We start from the raw sequence: 23,656 nt of genomic DNA on the forward strand, positions 1-23,656 counted from the left end.
TGACCCCATTTTCCCCTTCCCTTTGCATTCTAACTGCACTATGCTCATGTCTCTTACCAAGTCCCTAGCACCTAGCACAGCACTCAGCACGTTTACTGAATAAAAATAATTGTATTCACACTAGCTGCCATTTATTGAACATTGACTTCTTGTCAGATACTTTTACAGATGAGGAAGCTAAGGCTCAGAGAGGTTTAGCAACTTGCCTAAAGTCACACAGCACTCAGGAGGGGTCCAGGTCTGTTGTCCAAGCCCATACTGTAAGCTGCTGAATGAAGAAGATGCCCCCACCTCTTCTGGCCCCAGCTTTCTCTGCCCTCCCACCTCACAAGCATTGCCCTCCTGCCCTTTTCTGCCTGCCTCCTGGTGCCTAGCATCTCTCCATTGTCCTGTCCAGAGTAGTTCCCAAGGGCCAGGAGTGGGGCTGAGCCCTCTGCTCTGAGGGTCAGTCCCCTGAGCCTGGGTCCTGCCCCCTTCCCCAGACGTCGAACATGGAGCATGGGTGCTGGGACACACACTGTGCTCCGTCATGGTGAAGCAGGAGCAGAGCCCGGAGCTGCCCGTGGACCCTCTGGCTGCCTCCTCGGCCATGGCTGCTGCTGCTGCCATGGCCACCACCCCGCTGCTGGGCCTCAGCCCTCTGTCCAGGCTGCCCGTCCCCCACCAGGTGAGCCTGGGGACTGTTTGTAGGGGCTAAGGGAGGGAGGAGGGGTGATGGGTCTCTATGGGAAGAGCCTTCCAAAGCACCGTGCACCTCAGGGCTCTATGAAAGGGGAGCAATGTGACCCCAGACCAGGCCTCTGCCCACTCTTTGGGCCACCCCTTCACCATCCTAGAATGGGCTCAAACCACAGCACCCTCAGAGTAAGCTGGGGTCCTCACTGTGAGCAGAAGAAAGATTCAGGGACCTAAGCAGGGCTAGGCATCAGGGGCCCAGTCCAGGGTTTCAGAGAAGGAGATGGTTCACATCACTTAATTTCTCGAAGTGTCAGGATTTTTAAAAAGGAAGAAAAACCAAAATGGAAATATAAAAATTCTGCCATATTTCAATTGTTTATATTCATGAGATTAATATTCTTAACCCACACTGTCATGCCAGCCGTCATCCCATAAGTGTATAGACAACAGCATTCGGGCTATGGAGCCAAAGCTGACATCTGAGGACCCTTCTGGGGATGTGAGGCCCAGACCCAGGTGCCTGGAAGAGGCCCTGCCTGTGTCCCAGCTCCATTCTCACTTGTGCTCTGGGCATGTTTCATCCCCTCTTTCTTCCTCAGCTTCCTCCTCTGTAAAATGGGAGCATGAATTACCACTAAGGAGCTCCTATCCCTGAGCCTACTACAGGAGAGGCATGTTAAAATCCGTAGTCAGGGTTTGGCTAGCACTGCCCCCTGCTGGCCACATGGCTCACCTGATCAAAATGTATAAAGTCAGCCCCTCCCTACTCCACTGGGACCTGAAGAATAAGGGTTGTCTGCAAATGGGGAAGATCTTTTGGGACAATCTCCAGGACTGGCTCAGACTCCTCAGGCCTTGCCATAGCAGGAAAGGAAGGCATGAGGCAGCGGCATCCAGGATTTTGAAAGTCGGGCACATGCCTCAGAGAAGGAATCTGAGGCCTGAGGGGTTAAGCAACTTGCCCCCAAACACACTGTCAGAAGCAACGGAGCTGCATTCCAAACTCAGGCCCCCAGACCTCGAAGCCCGCACTTTTCACCCTAGTGAGGTCATGACCCCTTAGTGGAAGGCACAGGAATAGGAGTTGGTATGGCAGTAATGAGCATGTGACCCACATAAGAGCCAGTGGGGCTCTCTCTGGCCTCTGTGTCTCTGCAGATGCTTTTCCTTCTGCTTGGAATGCTTTCCTCTCACCTACATCCTGCCGGATCCTTTATCTGGAATACTCCTATTTATACTTCAGGACCCATTTCAAACTTCAGCTGCTCAGGGAGTTTCCTCTGGGCCCCTAGCCAGTGAAAGCCTCCTTTGTCTATGCTGTTGTTACCATTAATTGAACAGCTCCAATCTGCCTGACATGACCTCTCGTCCTCATGGCAACCCACCCACCGAGGCCTGCGTGGCCTTCAGAGTAAGTGTAGGGTCAAAATCCATCAAAAAGATGGCCCTGGCCTCAAGACCACAAGAAGCCCTCCTTCCCTGAGCTTGAGGGCTACACTATGCTACTTGGCCACCATTCTCTTAGGTCTGACTTGGCTTCTCTAAGCACAGGAACTGCTCCTTCGCTCTGGGATGTGCCTGGAACCCTGAGCCCAGATACTTTATTAATGCTGCAGGGCAGACCCCCAGCCTCAGGGATGGAGGGAGGTCGGATGGCATGGTGGGGACAGCCCCAGGGGCAGCTGATGGAGCTGGACCTGTCTCTTTCTCAGGCCCCGGGAGAGATGACTCAGCTGCCAGTGATCAAAGCAGAGCCCCAGGAGGTGAACCAGTTCCTCAAAGTGACACCAGGTAAGTGTGTCCAGAGAAGGAGTCTTCCTCTCCAGTCTTGGGAAGATCGCATTCCTCCTCCCTTGGTCCAGTCCACCCATCTCCCTCAACATCCCCACTCTCTCCCCAGAATATCCCTGCCCTGTCTGTTCTCCATCCCTCCAGTCCCCTCCTTACCCAATCTACAACTGTCATCACTATTATCAGCACCTTCTCACCCTGTATGCCAATCCCCTCCTATCATTCACTAATTGAAACCCACTCTATAGCCATCTGTTCATCCATCCATCCATCCATCCAACCACCCATCCATCTGTTCATCCAATCATCCATCCATCCCTCTATTCATTCATCCATCTATTTGTCTGTCCATCCAGCTATTCATTCCTCCATCCATCTAACTAGAGTTCATTGGGTATCTCTTAGTCCCAGGAACTGAGGATGCAGAGAGAGAAGATAGCCCCTGAGCCCAAGTAGATCACAGAGTAGTGAGGGTCACAGACAAACCACCAATTATACAGCAGTGTTATGGGTTAAAGAAGCACATCTCCAGACCTGACAGGGGAGAAGGGAACAGAGGAAACTTCTTGGATTGACCAGAAGGAGAAAGGGCTAGCTTAATCTTTCCAGTCTCACCTCATTAATTCATCAAATACTGATTAAGCATCTACTGTGGGTCAGGCCTGGACTAAGTACCACACGGTTTAGAAAGATGAATAAAGCCCAAGTTTCACTTTCAAGTTGCTCACAGCCTCGGAGAGAAGATAGAATTCACAGGAGGTAGAAAGGGACCAATGTGAAACACCTTACGTTGTGGAGTGCCCTTCAATAAAGTGTGTTCACACACATTAGCTCATTGCATCCTCACTACTCTGTGCAGGGAGTCCTTTCACCCCCTTTCAACAGCAAAGTGAGGCTGAGAGAGGTTAAGTAACTGTAACTATAGGCCACACAGTTGGGCAATGCAACAGTCAGGACTTGAACCAAGGTCTCTCTGATTCCAAGTTCAGTTATCTTTACTGTATGGCATCCATAAGAGGCAAAGAAGAGCTAAAGAAGGGAGCGAGGACTCCTGCAGGAGGCCACCATGGGCGGAGCCGGAAGGATGCCGTGGTTCCACCTCCCAGCCTCAGCCCTGCTCTGAGGCTCAGTAGGCTCCAAATTTCCACACCTGGAATTATCTGGTCATTCTGCGCCATTCTGGGGTCTTCCCTGCAAAAAGGCTCATGGTCCTCTTGGCTCTGCCCAGGCCTCTTCCTGACCACCTGCAGAGTGTCAATCTTCCTGGTGCTGTGGCCACAGAGAGGCAGCTTAGAGGGGGAGACTGGGGAGAGCAGTGCTCCTGGCAGGTCTGCTGAAAGCCCAGTGCCTACCTCCCTGGTACCCTGCAGCTGGAAGTGGCCACCCTAAGCACTTTGCAGTGGAAAGACAAGGACAGAGGCTGCTGCTTACCCAGCCTGATCCCCATGAGTGTCGCTGTGGGCAGACTCCAGTCACCTCCCAGGACTGCCATGCTGGAAGCTCAAAGACCCTGAGCCCTGTGATGTCAGGGATGGGGGAGGGACACCAAGAATCCAGTCTCTGTGATATCTCCATCAAGGACCAGGCTTAAAGGAGCCAGGCCTCTGTGGTGTCAGAGATGGGGCAGCACTCAGGAATTGTCTTCCGGGATGGCAGCTTGTCTTTCTGACACACCAGAGGGCCTTCTGATGTTATAGGAGTCGAGGCCCCAGCAGTCCGTCCCTCGATGAAGTCAGGGCTACCTTAGGCCCACACTGTGCTGAACCCTGATGTGTGACCAGAGTTGTGCTGCAACCCTGCTAACCTGGCTTCTCCTGCTCTCCCCAGAGGACCTGGTACAGATGCCTCCAACACCCCCCAGCAGCCATGGCAGCGACAGTGACGGCTCGCAGAGTCCCCGCTCTCTGCCCCCCTCCAGCCCTATCCGGCCCATGGCCCGCTCCTCCACAGCCATCTCCACCTCCCCCCTCCTCACCGCCCCTCACGTAAGCAGCTGGGGGTGGGCTGACCCTAGAGGCATGGAATTGAGTAAATCCACCTCAGCACATGATAGGGCAGGGAGGGTCTGGGGAGCCCCAAGCCTGATCCCCACCCCCATCAGGAGTCAGAGATACCTTCCTGGCAGATGGGAGTGAGAAGCTTTTCATAGTGCCCTGGGGTGAACAGAAATCAGGTAAAGTCCAAGAGGCCTGCTGATCCCACACTATTGCAGAGCCAGGACTAGAACTTGACATTCCTCACCCCCAGGGGACAGCCCAGGCTGGCTTCGAGGAGCACTGTTTGAGGAGCAATGTTCAGGAGGCTCAGAATCCACTGGGATGGGTGTGGAAACTCCCAAGACTAAAGGGGTCTGGGGGTTGCTGTTTCAGGGGACTTGGATGAGTAAGCTTTGAGGCTGTGGATTCCAGGATGGGATTTAGGGACCACCCCCTCCCAACAGTATCCTGAGGGCCTAATATGCCAGGCTGTCAGCAACATCCTAAGTACTTGACACATGCTACTGGATTTAATTCACAGCCACCCTTTTCCAGATGAGGAATCTGAGGCTCAGAGATTTGAGTGCCTGGCTCAGGTCACCCGAAGAGTAAACGGCAGAGGTTATATTTGAACACAGGACTGTCTGGTCCCTAACCATCATGCCCCTCTTTCCACAGAAATTACAGGGGACGTCAGGGCCGCTGCTCCTGACGGAGGAAGAGAAGCGTACCCTGATTGCTGAGGGCTACCCCATCCCCACCAAACTTCCCCTCACCAAAGCTGAGGAAAAGGCCTTGAAGAGGGTCCGGAGAAAAATCAAGAACAAGGTAAAGCATTAGCCAGACCCTGGCCCTGCCCTTAGGCTTTCTTGGTGGGCAGGGGGCCTCTGCTCCCTTGGTGATGCCAGCCTTGAAATCAGGGAGCCCCAGGAAGTGGATATGTGGCTTGATAACTCCCATTTGGGGGCTTCCGCCTCTAGATCTCAGCCCAGGAGAGCCGCCGTAAGAAGAAGGAATACGTGGAGTGTCTAGAAAAGAAGTAAGGAGCCTGGTGGTTGGGGGACCTGGGGGGTGGGGGGCCTGGGTCCCAGTCCTCAGCCAGGCCTGCTCGCTCCAGCACCCTCTCACAGGGCACCAGGGGCGGAGGCACAGGGAGTGGGATGCTGGTGCGCAGGGTGGAGGAGGCAGCAGTGAGTCTAGGCCCTGCCTCTGAGCCTGTGCCTGCTTGGCCCCCACAGAGTGGAGACATTTACATCGGAGAACAATGAACTGTGGAAGAAGGTGGAAACCCTGGAGAATGCCAACAGGTAGGTGGTGCCACCTGCATCCCCCATCCCCCCCTGCCCTGGCCCCCTGTATCCCCCACCCCTCCACCCTGGCCCCCTGCCCTTCTGTAGCCAGTGCCTGGCTCTGTCTTAGCTCTGGGAGACAGGAAAGAGGAGAGGTCACTGAGTTCAAGATGATGGAACCCCAGAAACAGGGATTCTGCAGCCTGGGACCCTCAGTTTCCCATCTTTCTTTATCCGCACATAACTCTATACCCCAGACAAGGCTGGTGAGATGCTTAAATGATATGATACAGACCGGCAGCAGCAGCAGCCCCTGGGAATTTGTTAGAAATGCGTATTCTCAGGCGTCATGCCAGGCCCATTGAATCAGGAACTCCAGGGGGCAGGCTCAATGATCTGTGTTTTAATAAGCCCTCTGGGTGATTCTGATTCCCCCTGAGGTTAGAACCACCAATGGACATGCTTGCTACCCAAAGTGAGTTTCTCAGACTGGCAGCAACAGCATCATCTGGGGGCCTGTTCGAAATGTAGCATCTCAGGACTTTCCCCAGACTTGCTGAATCAGAATCTGCATTTCAACAAGATCCTCCGGTGATTCGCGTGCACAATTAAGTTTGAGAAATATTAGTAAGAAGGCCGCACAGGACATGGAATGCAGAAACCACATAAAGTCACCACGCTGGGTGCCATTTTTGTGATCGGGTGAAAACTGTTTACATCTCTCTGGGCCCCAGTTTCTCTGTCTAAATGGAGGTGATAGAAGCCATGTCTCAGAGGATGCGATGAGACCTCACAAGTGAAGGGCCTACCCTGTCCTTGGCATTTGAGAATGCTCCAGTCACGTTAGCTTTTCTTCTTCTTGTCTTATTATTATTCTGAATTCTTGATAGTGACCAGCCCTGAGCCCAGAGTAGGTCTTTAACAATTATTTGCTGGGGTTAATTAAAATAACAACAGCTGGTATGTAGCAGGTGCTCAACAGAAGGCTTTTTCCTTCTTTCCTTCCTTCTCCCCTAGCTTCTCCAGCGGGATCCAGCCACTCCCCTGACTGACCTGGAGAATGCCCCTGACTCAGGGAAGGAGGGGGCGGGAGCCCTCATCCCTCACCCTCTACCTCTGGCCCAGATGCCTCTCTGGCCCAAAATAGGACCAGGCTCTTGGAGCTATTTTGCCACCTGCTGTGCATTCTGGGAACTGCAACCCCAACGACAGGCTAGGTAGAGGAAAGAGATGATTAAACATCTGTTCACCCAGTAGGGTCTGAGCACCTTCCGTGGATACTGAGAGGATTCCTCACTGGGAGGGACCCAGTCCTCACCCTTAGGGGGCCCACAGTTAGCGAAGGAGACTGACATGGAAATTCATAAATAAATGAAGTGTTACGGGTGCTGTAATAAAAGCCAAAACAGCAACAAAAGTCACAATAATGGTAGATACCATTTACTGGACACTTGCTATTCACCATGTACCAGACAGCTACCACACATGCCCTTCTTATCAGCTCACTGTGTTGTGGATGCAAAGGAGGGTAGGTCAATTTAGCCATGACTGATGCAGGGTAAGAAAAAGAATGTGACCCCAGCCCAGGTGGGGGAGGCCCCCCTCCAATCCCCACTTTGGCCAGGAGCATCGCAGAGCACCCTTGAGCTCCCATGGGGTCACCCAGCTCTTCACCATGAGGCAGGCACCAGGTGCCTCAGCCACATCACAGAGGAGCCAAGCAGGAGGTGACCTTTTCTGTCTTGACTGAAATGGGCACCTGGTATGGAAGCCAAGTCTGGAGCCAGCCTAGGTCCTCCCGGGGAGAGCTCCAGGAGGCAGAGATGCCTGCTGGGTCAGAACCTGGCAGGTGACCGCTGTGCCCTCCTCAGGACCCTGCTCCAGCAGCTGCAGAAACTCCAGACTCTGGTCACCAACAAGATCTCCAGACCTTACAAGATGGCTGCCACCCAGACTGGGACCTGCCTCATGGTAGGTGCTGTTCCCTCACCAGAGGGTCACAGGTGGACGGGTCTTCCCCAGGCTGACTTTCTAGGGGAGTAGGCAGAGTTCTGAGGGACTGACAATTTTGTGGGCAGTGTCCCTGGGGTAAACCATCCTAGCACCTGGTACACGGGCTCCAGCAGAGCCCAGACTCTTTCACCAAGCCCATGGAGCCTTCCGGAACATGACTTTCCCTGACCAGTTCAACATGGTGTGGATGTGTAGTGACTCAGGTGAGCCCAGCCTGGGGATGGCAGGGCAAGTCCCACGAGGAGGCGGCTTCCAAGGGCCCAGTGGTCTGATGGGCTTGGGAGGATATGGGAAAGTATGGACCTGGTTCTTTCTGGAATGGATGGTGAGGAGAAGACTGAGCAAATCCCTAGAAACCCAGAGAGTGCCCAGGGTGTGACTCAGGCCTCTGCTAGTCCCTCTTCCACATTTCCTGGAGCAGTACAGCATGTTGCCTCCTAACTAATGACTCCCCAGGCCCTCAGATCCTTGAGCTGTCAGGAGGCAGAGCCACCATAGAGGCAGGGGTTAGTTTGGATTTTGTGACTCTTAGCTCCTCCTGCTGGCCAGTCTTCCTGGGAATACTGCTGAGAATCTGGCGTGAAGATATGCCCCCCTCCCTTGCCCCAGCCTCAACCCCCACCCACCCCTACCCCTTTCTTCCTTTCTGGATTCCTCCACCCTATAGGTGACAACCACACTGGCCAATCCCCCCTCTTCTAGAACTGCCTGTGCAGCTCCCCTACAATGGGCCAAGATGGCCTGACAGCCTCCACCTTCTCCAGAGACAGGGGAGACCCCATATGTAGGAGATGGTTGGCTCTGGAACCGCTTTCCTGGAAAAATACCAGTGTTTTGCCCTATGCCATTGGTTTAGGGGGAGGAAGACTAGGGGTGGCCAGGGTTGCAGCCCCTCCCCACCCAGATCTGACCCCACTCTCCCTCCACTACCAGGTGGCAGCCTTATGCTTTGTTCTGGTGCTGGGCTCCCTTGTGCCCTGCCTCCCTGAGTTCTCCTCCGGCTCCCAGACTGTGAAGGAAGACCCCATGGCCACTGACAGCGTCTACGCGGCCAGTCAGAGTGAGTGCCCTGAGCCAGGCTGCCCTCTCCCCCACCAGCCCCCAGCTCTGGGCAGAAGCCAGACACAAGAGAAGAACCAAGTGTGGGATTGGCATTGTCTCATTCTACCTCCCCATTTTGCAGATGGGGAAACTGGGGCCCCCAAAGGGTCTATGATTTGTTCAATGTTAGCTATCGGATTGGGACTACAATGCAGAGCCCCTATTCCCAGCTCACCCAGGAGTGGCTTGGGCTGGGTATGAGGAGGGTAGTTTTAGGGAATAACAGGAATGTTCCCACACTAGCCCCCATGTACTATGGTGCCAGTTGGTATGGGTCATCTGCTAAGGACCATCAGTATTTCACAACTGGGATAGCAAACGAGTTTCAGCTCCAGGGCCATTTTTAGTAAGATGGTGGTGCCTGCCTGAAGGACTCTGAGGTACCACTCAGGATCAATAGGAAGGAGTGCCAGGATCCACTGGTAATGTCTATCATGGGCAGAGGAGGAGTAGTGGTGGTATGGGATGATATTTATCATCCCATGGAGGGTGTGCAGTACAAGGGTTAAGAGCATGGAGCTTCAGAGTCAGCCATACCTGCTGCTGCCAGTCTCTGTGTGACCTCGGGCACGTGTCTTAAGCATGCTAAGCTTTAATTTCTTTATCTCAAAAATGGGAATTCCAAGTTCTACCCTTACTGAGCATGTTTGCTGCGAAGACCGAATGACATGGGGCATGTACACTCAGCATGGCACCTGGTACACAGCAGGTGCTGACTAAATGAGCACACTCACTCCCTTTTCGATGAGCTCAGAAGAGGAGAGAAAAGATACAACATGCAAATATAGGGCACAGCAAAGAATAGTATGGATTTCCAGAGGCAGAAGATACTTCAGATAGACCTACAGAGGAACTTCCTGACGGTCCTTCATCATTTACCAGGAGTGAGTTATCTGACAGAGCAGGAGGAATAGGAAACAGATGGGAGGTCAGAGAGAGAGGAGCTGGGGAGAAGGGCATTTCAAGAAGGAGGGATACTGCAGGGAGGATGAGATAGACCTTGAGGGGAGGAAGAGGCATGGGGAGGGTTAGGGGAAGAGGAAGCAGAGGTGGGAGTGAAAACCACTCCCTGGAAAAGAACAGCCTGAGAAGGAGAGAACAGGACAGTTGCCGAGGGAGGCAGACAGCAGGGATGTAAGGTCCTGAGAGTCACGTGTCCATTTTTCCAAGGCCAGAGGGAGCTAGGTGTGTTTGGAGGTAGAGGGAACCTTGGCAAAGGAGGAGTGGAAATCAGGAGGCTGGGGATGGGGGAGCGGAGGAGTGTTGATGGCCAAAACCAGTCAGAGGAGTGAGGGAATGAATGAGCCACTGGGGGGGAGGGGGTGATTGCAGGGGTTTCAGGCCCAGCATCTGGGCAGGGCAAGAGGAGGACATATCTGCAGGAGGAAATGATGTTTAGAGCAGGCTGGCTTACAGAGCTGGGGCACTGCACCGCTCCAGGGGGATCCTCTGGCTTAGACTGTGAGGTCAGAGCCCTGAGAGTGGAAAGGGTGGTGGTGTTCCTGGAGCCAGGCAGACCTGGGTTTGCCTCTCACCTTCAGTGAGGACTCGCCTGGGACCACCTGGAGCCTCAATTACCTGTTCTGTGAAATGGAGCTAAAAATATCTCATTCTGAGGGGAGGGGATAGCTCTGTGGTAGAGTGCATGCCTAGCATGCACCAGGTTGTGGGTTCGATCCCCAGCATCTCCACCAAAAGTAATAAATAAGTAGATAAATCTAATTACCTCCTTCCCCAAGATAAAAAAATTTTTTTTAAAAATATCTCATTCTAAGAGTTTCTGTGAGATGTTAATGATTTGATTATTAGGTTAAAGGATGCCTACAAATGCCTGGCATATAGTAGGTTTCCAACAAATATGGGGTTTTTTGTTTGTTTTTTTGTTCATTTCCCTGAAGGGCAAACTAGGGCCTAGAATGGGGAGAAGGTTTATTCAAGGTCTCATAGGAAGTGAGCGGTAGAGCAGGATCAGAACCCAGCTCTGTTGGTGGGGTTGTACAGCTCAGTGGTAGAGTGCATGCTTGGCGTGCACACCGTCCTGGGTTCAATCCCCAGTGTCTCCCCTAAAGGAAAAAAAATGTGGTTTAAAAAAAACCCAAAAAACCAGCTTTCAGATCCCCAGTGCAGTACCCTGTGTTACCTTCTGCTTAGGAAGAGCTAACTTCCTCTGAGTGCAGTTTCCATCACTTCCCCTCTATTATCTCAGTTAAACCTCACATCAACTTGAGGTTGGCCCTAGTATCCCTGTTTTACAGATGAGCAAACTGAGGCTCAGAAAGGTAAGACCAAAGTCATGACTTGCCTGAAGTCACACAGCTCGGAGTTGTTAGAGCCAGGATTCAGATCCAGGCCTGTGAGATCCTGGTCCGTGTCCTTAACTATCAAGCCCTGAATGTGATCTGTGCGGATAGGGAGCCTCTTGGCACCATGGCTCACCCCAAGCTCCCTCTCCAGTGCCCTCCCGAAGCCTCCTGTTCTATGACGAGAGCGCAGGCTCGTGGGAGGACGGCCCCAGCGCCCTGCTGCCCGTGGAGCCCCCGGATGGCTGGGAGATCAAGCCTGGGGGGTCGGCAGAGCAGCGACCCCAGGACCACCTGCAGCACGACCACCTGGACAGCACCCACGAGACCAGCAAGTACCTGAGTGAGGCCTGGCCAAAGGACGTCGGTGGAAACAACACCAGTCCTGACTTCTCCCACCCTAAGGAGTGGTTCCACGAGAGGTGGGTGGGTGGCCCCTTCCCTTCCTGGGGTCCCAGGCTCCACCTGCTCTCTGCCTGCCCCTGATCGCCAAGTCAGCCACACTCTGCCAAGGCCCCATCCCTCCCATGTCCAGATCCAGCTTGCAGAGGGGTGGGAGGGGCTCCCTGGGCCACATCACCCCTGACTTATCTTCTCTCTCCAGGGATCTGGGCCCCAACACCACCATCAAACTCTCCTAGGCCGTGCCAAGACCCAGGACCCAGGACATACCCTCTGGCCCCCGGAAGGGGGTCGTCTTGCTCACCAACCCGGATCCGGCTCATACCCCTGCTCCCTGGGGTCCCATCCCAGGAGAAAGGGTTCCACTTCTCCCCAGCCAGTCTTTGCCCCAGATCTTGACTGGGGCCTCTCCCCCAACCCCACATTTGGACTGTTCCCTTGGGCCAACCACTCTGTTCTCACCCCTCCCGCCCAAAACCATCCGTCCTTCTCAGATAAACCACTCAGTGGGATACCCCTCTCCTTCATAATGACCAACAGGACCACTGCCTCCCTGCCCCACCCGCCACACACACACAGACACGTCAACAGACCAACACACACACATACACCTCCTCTCCCCTCCACTGTACAGAGACCAAGAACAGAAATTGTTTGTAAATAATGAACCTTATTTTTTATTATTGCCAATCCCTAAGATATTGTATTTTACAAGTCTTCCTCCCCCTTTCACCCCTCCCTTGTTTTATATTTTATGAAGTTAGTGCGGGCTTTGCTGTTCCCTGGCCCAGGAAAGAGGGTCTCCTCCCTCACCTGGCCTTCCCCTGCCGCTGCCCAAGCCGCTGGGCCTTTTAAATTGCCAAACTGCTTCCCCCATCAGCTCAGCACATGCTTTAAGAAGGCAAAAGTAAAAAAAAAAAAAAGATGCAGCATCAATTCCTGACTGTGTGCCTCTCTTTGTGGCTGGGGTGGCAGGGATAGGACTGAGGGATAGAGCAGGAAGGGTATGTTTATTTTATACTCTGATTGGGGGTGATTGGGGGTGAGGGGTTTGAGAAAGCATTTGTATTGGGTTCCCTCTTCCAGCCAGGTGCAGAATTCAAACTACATTGTCAAAGAATTCTGCTGCAATGCCCCTACCCCGAGTCTCCTCCAAGTACCTACTGCTGCTGAGTAGTGTGGGCCAGGCAGACACTTTACACCCAGAACCTGGGTTGGTCCTCCTAAGACCTGCCAGTTTCTTAGTTCTTGTATCCTTTTCCTCAGCTGGATTAAAGGCACAGACTTCAAAGTAAGAAGATCTGCTTTGATTATGGGAGCTGCCACTTGCTAGCTGTGTGTGTTGGGCAGAATTCTAATATGGCCTCAAGGATGCTGCCCCCTGGTGTACACGCCCTGTTTAATCTCTTCCCCTAGGGTAGGGAGGAGACCTATAAGTTTGAGGGGATGTCACTCCCATAATTAGATGACCTTCTATGGAAAAAAGTGAGGAGATTTTTGCAGATGTCATTAAGGTCCCCAGTCAGCTGATTCTGAGTTGATTAAATGGGAGATTATCCTGGGTGGGCCTGATGTAATCAGATGAAAGCCATTAAAAGAAGGACTGAGCCCTTGCTGAAGAGAAAGTCTCCTGCTGGCCCTGAAGAAGCAAACAGTCATGTTGTGTACCACATGGAGAGGGTGGCCTCTAGGAGCTGAGGGCCTCATGCTGTGGTGGCAAGGCACTGAATTCTGCCAACAACTGGAATAGCTTGGAAGAGGATCCTACCTCCAGACGAGACCCGAGCCCAGCCAGTACCTGGATGCTGCCTGGTGACCGCCTGAGCACAGGACCCAGCTAAGCTGTGCCCAGACTCTGAGCCATGGACACTGAGCTCATACAAGTGGTTTTTTTTTTGTTGTTGTTTATTTGTTTGTTTTAATTTATTTTTATTTTTTATTTATTTTGGGTCAGAGGTAATTAGGCTTACTTATTGTTTTAAGCCACCTGTGTTTGTGGTAATTTGTTATGCAACATAGGAAAGTAAGATACTATGTAACTTGAATCTCTCTGAGCCTCCACTTTTCCATTTGTAAAATGGGAATATAATTAACACTCCACGCATGAGGCTGTTGTAGGGATTCCATGAGGTAAATCATACAAAGTGTTTAGAGCAGGGCCCAACACATAGTAAATCTGAGAAAGATTAGCTGTGCATTTAGAGGCAGGATCAATACAGTGAGCTAAGGACCAAGCTAGGGATGCTATTATTGCACAGAGGAGGGTGCCTCACCCAGACAAGCAGCAAGGGCTTCCTGGAGGAGGTGATGTGAAGGACTGTTGGAAGTAGGCAGGAGAGAGAAATGGACATTCCAGAAAGGGAACAGCCTGGGCAAAGGTCTCAAAGGTGAGAAAGAGCAGGAAAACGTCAAGGAAACTCAAATAGTTCAGAACAGCTGGAAGGTAGACAGCAGGGATACTGAGAACTGAGGCTGGATGGTGATCAGGCGCCAGATCCAGAAAGGCCTTAGGTAAGGCCTAAGGCATGTGAACTTTATCATGCAGGCATGATTCTTTCATAGTATGAAGCAGGGCCAAGGTGGTAGGATGATGCCTACACCAGCTGGCCACCAGAAGGAACGCTGGACAAGACCAGGCAGAACTATGGAACCTCACAAGCCCCATTCCATCCCCCTTCCTCCCACAGCCTCATCTTGACCACTTGATGGGGAACCTTTGTCTGCCGCTGGCATCAGTTTTAACTACTAGAATACGCAGGACTTTATACAACGCCATTAAAGCCTGGGCTCAGCTGAAGCTACTATTGTTAATAATAACTTTTAGCATGCCCCCTTTCCTGATTGATTCATCCAGTCCCTTGATTAGTCATTCAACAAACTGCCTTCAACACTTGCCCCCAGGCTGGTGGAGGAGGCTGGGGAGTAACCAGTCATCAGTGTGATGGAGGGGTGTACAGGATGCTAAGAGGATGCAAAAGAGTGTCATGTAATTCAGATTTCGTGGGTCAGGGAAGGCAACTGGGAGGAGGTGGCCCTTTACTGAGTCTTAAAGGATGGGTAGGACTTGGCCAGGTACAGAAGGGGTTAGAGTGTTTGAGGAAAATGTCAAGTGCAGACATGGAGCCACAAAAAGCAGGGCCAGGACTGAGGTGAGGCAAGGGGGTGGTTAGGGTGCCAAATTTAAGGAGGCACTGGTACGACCCTGAGAATGAGTACTTCTTTAAACTTGGCACCTTAGGAACCCAGCTTGCTTCACCCTCGTCCTGGCCCTGATGGAAAGGAAGGCCCTTGCAGAATCTAAAGAAAGAACATTTTATTGTGAAGATGATGGAGAGCCAGTGAAATTTTTAAGCCGGGAGAGTGAGATAATCAGATTTGCTTGCCCTGGGGCTCTGCAGGGGGTATAGTGAAGATGACACAGATTCCAGAGCTAATTAGAAGGAATTATCCACAGGCTTTGACATCAAATTGGCTGTGGAGTGCAAGAGCGAAGGCGGATCCTGGCATGACATTTGGGTGTCTGTCTTGGAGGCCACGGTGGCGGATGAGATGGTTCACTGAGACAGGGAATGCAGGAGGAAGAGCAGGTTTAGAGAGAAAAAGAATTCATTTTAGCACATGTTGCATTTGAGTTGCCTGTAGAATGTTCACATTAGCATGCAAGTCTAGGGCTTGGCAGAAAGGCATCCCAGGCGGAGATTAGGAAATTGTCAGCATCCAAGCGGTATGTTAAATAAAGTCTTGGGTCTGCATAAAGGGAAGAGAGATGCAGACAGAACTCCAGGGAAGAGGGCCATTAAGAGACAGCGGAGGAAGAGGAATGCAAAGGAATGGTTGGAGAGAGGAAATAAACAGGAGAGGTGAGTGCCCCAGAAACTGATGGAAGAGAGAGGTTCCAGGAGCCCTGCTCACAAGTATCAGACGCCATCTGAGAGGTTGGAAAAGATAAGACAATGTGTCCATTTGCTTTGACCATGAGGAGGTCACCAGTGACCATGGCTAGAGCTGTGTTGGGGAGAACTGAGGCAGAAGTGAGATCTGGGTGGAAGTGGGAACAGGTGGAATGGATGTAAAGACTTGAGCCCGTGGGGAATATAGGTAAACACTTGTCACAGAGGATGGCAACTAGAGGCAGGATGCAGGTGAGATTAGGAACAGTCTGGGGCTGGGGGAGGGTATAGCTCAGTGGTAGAGTGCATGCTTCGCATGCACAAAGTTCTGGGTTCAATCCCCAGTACCTCCATTAAAAAATAAATAAACCTAACTTACTTCCCCCACCCAAAAAAAATTAAAAACAACAGTCTGGGGCTGCCCTTCTAGATGGGAGAGAGTTGACCATGGTTATTCCTAAAAGACAAAGAACCAACAGAGAGGGAAGACGATGGATGAGACAGGTGGGGAAGGGCTCCAGGGAGCAGGTGGAGAGATCCAAACTGAGGGGGGTCCCTCCATGGCTGTGAAGTTTGGGAATGGGGCAACGGGGAGCGTTGATGTGGGAGTTGAATTGGGGGAAAGGGGAAAAGTTTGAAATAGTCATTCAGAGGAATCAGAGACAAAGCCTCATCACTCAACAGGTATTTCTGTGCTATCCCTTCTGTGTACGGCACCATGCTGACCTTGGAGCACAAACAAGACCCGGCTCCTGATATCAAAGGGCTTGGAATCTAGCATCCTTCCATTATTGACTTGTAACCATCTTCCAGGCATTGGACTGAGAAATTTACATGTCCCAATTAGGAATCAAAAGAATCCTAAAGGGTGAGCATTTTTACAGATCAAGAACCTGGCGTTCAGAGTGGTGAAATTATTTGACCAAGGTTATACAGCTAGTAAGTAGCAAAGTGGGTATCTGAAGACAGGTCTGTTTGGCTTCAGAGCTCATGTTGCCCCTCCAGCTCCCCGTCTCTTACCTCAGCACCTTCCCTCCAGCCCAGCTTCTTATTCTTGCACAAGATCCAAGCACTTTGGGGCTTTGTGGATCCCAGGGTTTGGCAAGCTGGTCAGTGTGGTCGTCGGCAGTCACCACCCTATGCCTGTCCATCCCAGGCAGTCTTCCCTGCCTACCTTAGGAGGCAGGGTTAATCCCCTTGTACAAGCCACTGGTTGACAGCCCACCTCCTCAGGGCCTTGTGTCATCGCCCCTGAGGGGGTGCATCCCCAGGGCATCCCTAGTGATGGAGCTGCAGCCTCTGCACTCTATTGTCAGCCCTGGCAGCTTGTCTTGCTGCACACACGTGTGATGGCTTTCACAGGGCCAGCCATCCTCCTCAGATTGCCACAACAAACCCTTTGTTACACCTGGAAACCAAAGCTCTGGCAGCAGGGAGAACAACTGTGGGCGATGCCTGGCGCTGGGATGGGCCCTGGCAAGCCTCCAATTCCAGAGGGTGGATGACCCCAGGAGCCATCTGGCCAAATAGAGTACCTATCGGATGTGGGTAAAAGGTACCCCTTGGGTCACTGGGAGGGAGAAGACAGGCTGGCAACTAACCTCCAAAGGAGACTGAGTCTCTTTGTCATCAGAGTGGCAGTTAAGGGCCTGGGCACTGACAACTGTGCTGCACGTCTGTGTGTGACCTTGGAAAATTACTTAACCTCTTGAAGCCTCAGTGTCCTCATCTGTAAAATAGTACCCACCCTCAAAAATGTGCTGCGAGGGGTAAGTGAAAGCTTGCACATGAAGCTCTTAGCACAAGGTCAGTTATGCAGTAAACACTCAAAAGGCATTAGCTATCATTTTCTGAGCACAGACGGATGGGCTGGACTTGTTCAGAGGAGCAAGCTCAGCTGGGAGAGGCTGTGACAGGTGGTCAGGCTGGTGTGGTAGGGGGAGCTTTCATCTTTCCCTTGGATTCTTGGGAAGAGGGCAGCCAGAGCCACAGCTAAAAAATAACGCTATCAGCAGCTGGTCCTACATGGGGGAGGTGTGAGGACAGAGGGGAGAAGCTTCACTTTAAAAAGGATTGACTGGGGAGTGCTCGGCAGGAAAGAGCTGAACAAAAAAAATCAACCTGGAAACCCAGCAGCTAAGCAGCTGTGAGGGAATGTCAAATCCAGCCAGAACTACCATAATTCTTGGTATAGGAGGCTACCCTGGGCCCGGCTGTTTGGAAAATTAGCAATCCTAAAGGCAATCCCAAGAGCAAAGTGGGGCAGGGGGAGCTCCCAAGTGCCCAGCCCTACCCTCTCCAGTAACTGGGCTTCCTTAGAACTTGGCTTTAGGGAGGAAGCTCTCCTGTGGCCAAGATGTTTAATGCAATTTCATCTATTCCATTCATCCAAGATAGGATTGCTGGACCAGGAGGGGGAAGGCAGAGCTGAGGCAGCTGCCTTTTGGGAGTTTACCAATGAGGGAAACTGGCAAATGTGAGGCTGTTACTGTGTGGGAGGCTGCATGGAGGTGGGGTGCAGTGGACAGAAGAGTATGAATTCTGGGGCCCAAAGACCTAGGTTGAAATCCTGGCTCACCACACACTCACCTCACCTGAGCCATCTTGAGCAAATCAATCACACTTGAATGATATCTCAGCATCCTCCTGTGTAACATGGAGGAAATGATAGTATCTACCACCCAGGGTTGTGGTTAGAATCAAAGGAGATGTTACTTATTGTTTGAAGGTGAAGGGTAATGCCCGGAGAGGGGCCCAGGAAATAGTTATGGGGCTGAAAAAGGGAGAGAGCATCTGTAGTGGAGTGCCAGGAGGGGTTCATGGGGGATGTGGCACTTGAGAATGGCCTTGTTCGATGGACAGGATTTCAGAGAAGGAGATATACTCCAAGCCATGGAAACAACCTAAGCAAAGGCACAGAGCAGGATGGCCACTGTAGGGCTCATAATAGTTGGAGGAGCCTAAGTAGTACAGCTGTCCCCCTTTGTAACCCATTCTCTTTCTCTGTTGAGTCTGGTCACACCCACCTTCCTGGGCTCATAGTCGGTGGGGAAAGATGAGGGAGACTAGACTAGACACCAGGAGCAGAGGGCAAAGGGGTCTGAAAGGAAGGAGAGTATGGCTCAGCTGGAGCCATCCAGCAAGACTTCCTGGAAGAGCAGGTATTTTAGCAGATCCTCAGAATTTGAAGTACAGCAACAGAAGATTTCAGATGAACAATGCTGTACAGATCTGATGCCAATTACCAGAATAAGGAGCACAGATGAGTGGAAGGAAATGGATGAAATTGGAGGATAGGATGTGGGAAGATCAAGGTAGGCAAGGCGGGGCCATTAAATACTGCAAATGGAGAGTAAGTGCTATGATCAAAGGTCGACTTTAGAAAGATGAGTCTGGGGTGGTGAATAGGAAGTGTTAGATCTGAGAAGCTAGCCAGGGTCTCATCATCATACAGATGTGAGGTTCAGGTAATGCACGTCCCAATGACAAGAGATGATGCAAGGGGGAACCATAGGAGTTCCAAGGGTAAGAAGATGGACCTCAAGCTCTAGTCTTTCCTTCCGGAGCTGGTTGCCCCCTCTCCCGACCCTGGACCAAGAACCTCAGTGGGGGAAGGTCACAGGAGGCAGCCCGGCCTTGAGGAGGCTGCCGGGCTCCAGAGTCGGGAAGCTCTCCAACCCACACCCACCCCCAGCTGGGTCCTTCTCTGCGCAGGGTTCGGAAGAGCTCTAGGCCTAGAAACAGTGTTAACGGCAGTCGGGTCCATCCCCAAATTCAAGGCGTCCCAGAGTATGTTCCCCTTCCTGTGACCCTTCCCCAAATCTAATTGCGTCTCTAAATTCCCATGGCGCCGACGGGGTTAAAGCCAGCTCGTGTCACCGCCCCCGCCCCCGCCCCCCCACCTGCCCGCAGCGGCGGCGAATGCCGAAGCCGGAAAGCGCGGGACGAGGGGGTGTTCATCACAGCCGCTGAGTGACTGGCAGGGCGGTGATTGGCAGCTGCCGAGCGGCGGGTGCCTGGGAGGGGGCGCGGGGGTGGGCTCTGGCGGGCGCCTGGGGCAGGGTTCGTGCCCGCCGCCGGCTGGGCCGGACTCGCTCCTCCGGGGCCCCGAGCCGGGCTGGCTGGGCGGGGCGGCACCCTCCTCACCGGACCCCTTGGGCTGACGGGTGTCTCTAAGGTGACACTCCGGTGCGCGGCAGCGGCGGCGGCTGCAGGAGCGCGCTCATCGCCCCGGCTCGGGCTCTGCTCGGGTTCCACTCCCTCCGTCCGGGGGGCGCCCCAGAGCTCACGACGCGGCACCCCGGCACCTATCAAAGACCCCACGCCGGGGCGCGGGAAGATCCCAGCCGGCCTTTTCCAGGCGCAGCGCCCGGCACCTGGCCGCTCCCGTCGTCTGAGCCCCGGCGTCGGGAGGGACGGGCAGCAGCTTCCCTCCCTCCCTGCCTCGCGTCCCCGGGCCCAGGAGGAAGGGAGACCGAACTTGAGCAAGTCTCCCCGAAAGGCTGCAAGAGCCGCGGTAGAGGGCGGCCGCAGGATGGCCGAGGGGCCGGGCGGCGGCGGGCCCCGCGGGGACGCGGCTGGCGGCGGCCGGGCAGCAGAGGAGGAGGTGGTGCGGCGGCGCTGCAGGCGCGGGGAGGAGGCTGGGGTCTCGCAGCCTTGGCTTGAGGCACCCCGGGGCATGGCTGCTGGACCCCCGGTGGAGGAGCGGTTCAGCCAGATGCACCTACGAAAGCAGGTGTCTTACAGGTAAGATGAACGCGGGCAGAGGGGAGCTCAGCGCTTGACACCACCTCCCTTTCCAGTCAACATTCATTGAGCACCTGCAGCTTGCCTGTCACTGCTCTAGGCCCTAGGGATTCAGAAATGACCACCAAGGGGTCTCGGCTCTCTGTGTCCAAAGGACACACTTCTGGGACCCCTTCTCTAATGAACAGTGAAAGCCCTGTTCATTCAACATGGAATTACTGATGCCAACTGCATACCAGGCACTGTACTAGGCACAAGGGAGAAAAATAACCAAGCCATGATCCTTACAGACCTCTGTCTGCTGGGGAGAGCCAGGAGATGTTCCTGGCCCTTCTTCTGGGTGAGAGAGAGGACCCCCCTCCCCCTGCCACCACCAGTCATTCAATAGGCCATACTCAAGCTTTCCTGTGGGCTGACCCTGTGCTAGGCACCAGCCTGTGGGAGGGACTGAGATGGTGCTCCCTGCCACCATGGCTGAGACCCGGCTGCCTAGTGATGGGGAAGGAATCCCCTCCTGGACCCCTCTGCCCAACCAGACCCTCACTGGCATCCCCGTGGCAGACTGAACCTCTCACTCCCACCAGAATCTTCCTTTTTAAAAAAAAATTGGGAGGGGGTAGGTAATTAGGTTTATTTATTTGTGAAGGAGGTACTGGGGATTGAACCAAGGACCTCACGCATGCTAAACATGTACTCTATATACTCCTCCCCCCATCTGACTCTTCTTAAATGTCTTCTGCCTGTGGAAGAACCCCAGCCTCCCTGGCCCTACCACCTGTGCCCAGAGGATTCCATGGAGGACTCAGCCGGAGTGGGCCCCAGGGGCCACTTTTATAATTTGGGGTGGGGCGGGGGAGGGCTGCCCCTCAAGTAAGGGTGGGTAAGTTACACAGAGGAGGGATCTGCGGAGGGACTGGAGGCAGGGGGGAGGCAGGGCAGGGGAAACCCTTACCGTCTTCTTCCTCTCCCAGACCACAGCCTCAACCTGGACTTGGTGCCCCTCTGGAGCTCCTGGCCCAGAGTGCCTGTCATTGGAGCGTCCAGCAGGGACATTGAGGCACCTGCAGTCCTTGAAGCCAGCAGCCTGGTTGGAGAGGACAAGTTTCCTATCTGTTTATTTATAACCCCAAGGACATGGGGTATGTCTGAGGCTGCCCTGTTTCTGCTGGGGCTTCTAGGAAGGTGTTTCATAAAACTGCCCCAGCCCTTGGAGTTTGAAGGGCCCCAGTAGCCTTAATGATTATGAGGCCATTAGGCCTCCATCACCTGGGGGGAGATGAGAGAGCAGGCAAGAGGATCTTTTCCACCATCATGAAGTGAGATGCTCGGAATAAGTGGGCAGGAGGTTAGGTTCCCGTGGGCCCCACCTTCACTGTCTGGAATCTACAAGAAATCAGGAGTACACTGGGCCCCATTATTGAGTTCGTCTAGAACACTGTGCTGAGAGGAGTGCATCATCTGTCCCCTAGCTGCAGAGAGAAGAGCCCCTGAATGTCCCTTGCGGGAGGAGAGAGTAAAGGGACTGATGTGTGATGGGGCATAGAATGGAAGAAATATTAGTCTGGGGGTCAGGAGACCTGGCTTGTATTCTGACTTCTGCCAATGACTTGTGTGTCCTTGAGCTAGACAGTCATGCTCTCTCTGGGCCTCAGTTCTTCAACCAGTGACCTAAGAGAGTGACCCAAGATTTTCCTTAGCTGTGGATCAGTGACAAACAGCTTCTGGAGCTGAAAAGGGAGCCAGAGTAGGGCAGAGACTTAGAGGAATGAGGGCAGGGATTAACCAAAGGGCCAAGAAATGGAAGATGCTGCCTAGGTAGTGCTCACGTGCACACGCACATACACACACACATACACTCAGAGGCAGCCCCCAGGGTTGGGATTCCCCTGGGGTGGTCCATGAATGGAGGGCCTTCCACTGCCCAAACTTGAGGCCTCCAGTCACTAAGGATGCAGGGTCACCAAGCTGTGGCTCCTCTCTGGCTGTGAAGGCATTAGAAGACCTCCGGGTCACCCTGTGAGGCCTGCAGAAGACAGCACCAGGACTGGTTCCAGCTGTCACCCCTGGACAGATTAAGCAAAGCACCTCCTCACACCCTGTGGTGAGGCCAGGAGCCCAGTCTTAGGACCAGAGCAGGACAGAGCATCTAGGTAGAGGGTGGAGGAAGCCCTGGGAAAGAGACAGAGCCCTGGGCTGCCTAGGGAACCCCAGTGGAAAGACTCAGCCCTCCCATGTGGCTACAGCCCTGAGCGGCCTGGTGACTGATGCCACTCTTCATTGTACAGGCCGCTGGGGGCTGGCAAGAGCCCAGGCTCATGGTGGCCCTTTCCACATCCTCTGCCTGCTACAGTTCCATGCAGCTCTGGCTCACAGCTAAACCTCCCACCCTGCTGTGAGGAGTTGCTAAGAAAAGCAGTTGAAAGCCCTTCAGAGAGAAAAGGCTTTTAGACAGAAATGCGGGGGCAAAAAAATCTGAGGGCGAGGGATGGGAGCGGAAGCGGGATTGGGGCCTGGCTGCCTCTGACGTAAGTGAGGACGAGGGTTTTCAGCAGGACAGTAGAAGCTTTTAGGGATGTGGGGTTACTGGGAAATAGGTTCCCTTCACCCTCCAGCCCCAGTGTGGGCTTGAAGAAGCCCTGGCAGCTGCTATAGGTGGATGGAGAGACGGCAGGTTTGTGCCAGTAGAAACTCTCGTAGGGGAGGGAGAGAGGAGGACATCTCATGTCTGCATCTGGGCAAGAGGAAAACTCCCATACAATCAAGGAAGTCCTAATTGCCCGGGGTTGGGCTCAAGAGACCATTGGAGGGCAGCCTCCGGCCTGGGAGAAGCCAGGGGTGCAAGAGACATTGAGTTTGGTCTGAAAGGACCAGTCAGAAGATGCAGAACCTGGACCTCTGGAACTAAGCGCAGTGGTTCCCAAACCAGATCTGATGAGGATCTCTTTTCAAATAATTTCTAAAGCCCTATCCCTGGGGATCCTGATACAGAGATCAGGAGGGCCTGAGCATCTCAACTTTAAAAACCTCCCCCAGGTAACTTTGATAGTCAAGTAGGTTTGGAAACCACTAGCTTCACCTGTGAAGATGCTGGAGGAAAGAGAGAAAGGGTAAAATGTGTGGTGGATTATTGGGGTGTGACTGGCAGGGGGCTTCCCTGTACCGAGTGCCATTGTGACCTCAGAAGGACCTTGAAAGAGGACCGGCATCTGTGCCTGGATCTCTGATCCTGGGCCAGGCACTGTAGGAGATGGAAGTGTAGGATATGGTCCTTCCCTTGACAAAAGTATGATTCAGTACAGGGCCAGGCTGTAAATATTTTCAGCTTTGCAGGTCACATAGTCCCTGTCACTCTGCTCCGCTATCGTAGCACAAAACCAGCCGTAGACAATAAGGAAACCAGTGAGCATGACTGGATTCCAGTAAAATTTTATTTATAGACACTGAACTTTAAATTTCATATCATTTCCACT

At 53.1% G+C, this 23,656-nt stretch overlaps 1 protein-coding gene across 1 annotated transcript in view; it reads left to right on the plus strand.

Annotated features, from left to right (window-relative positions):
• The window catches only part of CREB3L1 (cAMP responsive element binding protein 3 like 1), a 34,059-nt gene extending 21,573 nt beyond the window's left edge, over window positions 1-12,486 (plus strand). The window contains exons 3-12 of the mRNA XM_032488542.1: window positions 483-667; window positions 2,391-2,469; window positions 4,297-4,454; window positions 5,124-5,273; window positions 5,426-5,484; window positions 5,684-5,752; window positions 7,606-7,705; window positions 8,681-8,807; window positions 11,303-11,570; window positions 11,753-12,486. Coding sequence (XP_032344433.1) covers window positions 483-667; window positions 2,391-2,469; window positions 4,297-4,454; window positions 5,124-5,273; window positions 5,426-5,484; window positions 5,684-5,752; window positions 7,606-7,705; window positions 8,681-8,807; window positions 11,303-11,570; window positions 11,753-11,789 — 1,232 coding nt within the window. The 3' untranslated portion in view covers window positions 11,790-12,486. The remainder of the gene's footprint in view (window positions 1-482; window positions 668-2,390; window positions 2,470-4,296; window positions 4,455-5,123; window positions 5,274-5,425; window positions 5,485-5,683; window positions 5,753-7,605; window positions 7,706-8,680; window positions 8,808-11,302; window positions 11,571-11,752) is intronic.
• The last annotated feature ends 11,170 nt before the right edge of the window (window positions 12,487-23,656 follow it).

The sequence above is a fragment of the Camelus ferus genome, chromosome 10 (assembly GCF_009834535.1).
Source record: "Camelus ferus isolate YT-003-E chromosome 10, BCGSAC_Cfer_1.0, whole genome shotgun sequence".
In the NCBI taxonomy this organism is placed as follows: domain Eukaryota; kingdom Metazoa; phylum Chordata; class Mammalia; order Artiodactyla; family Camelidae; genus Camelus; species Camelus ferus.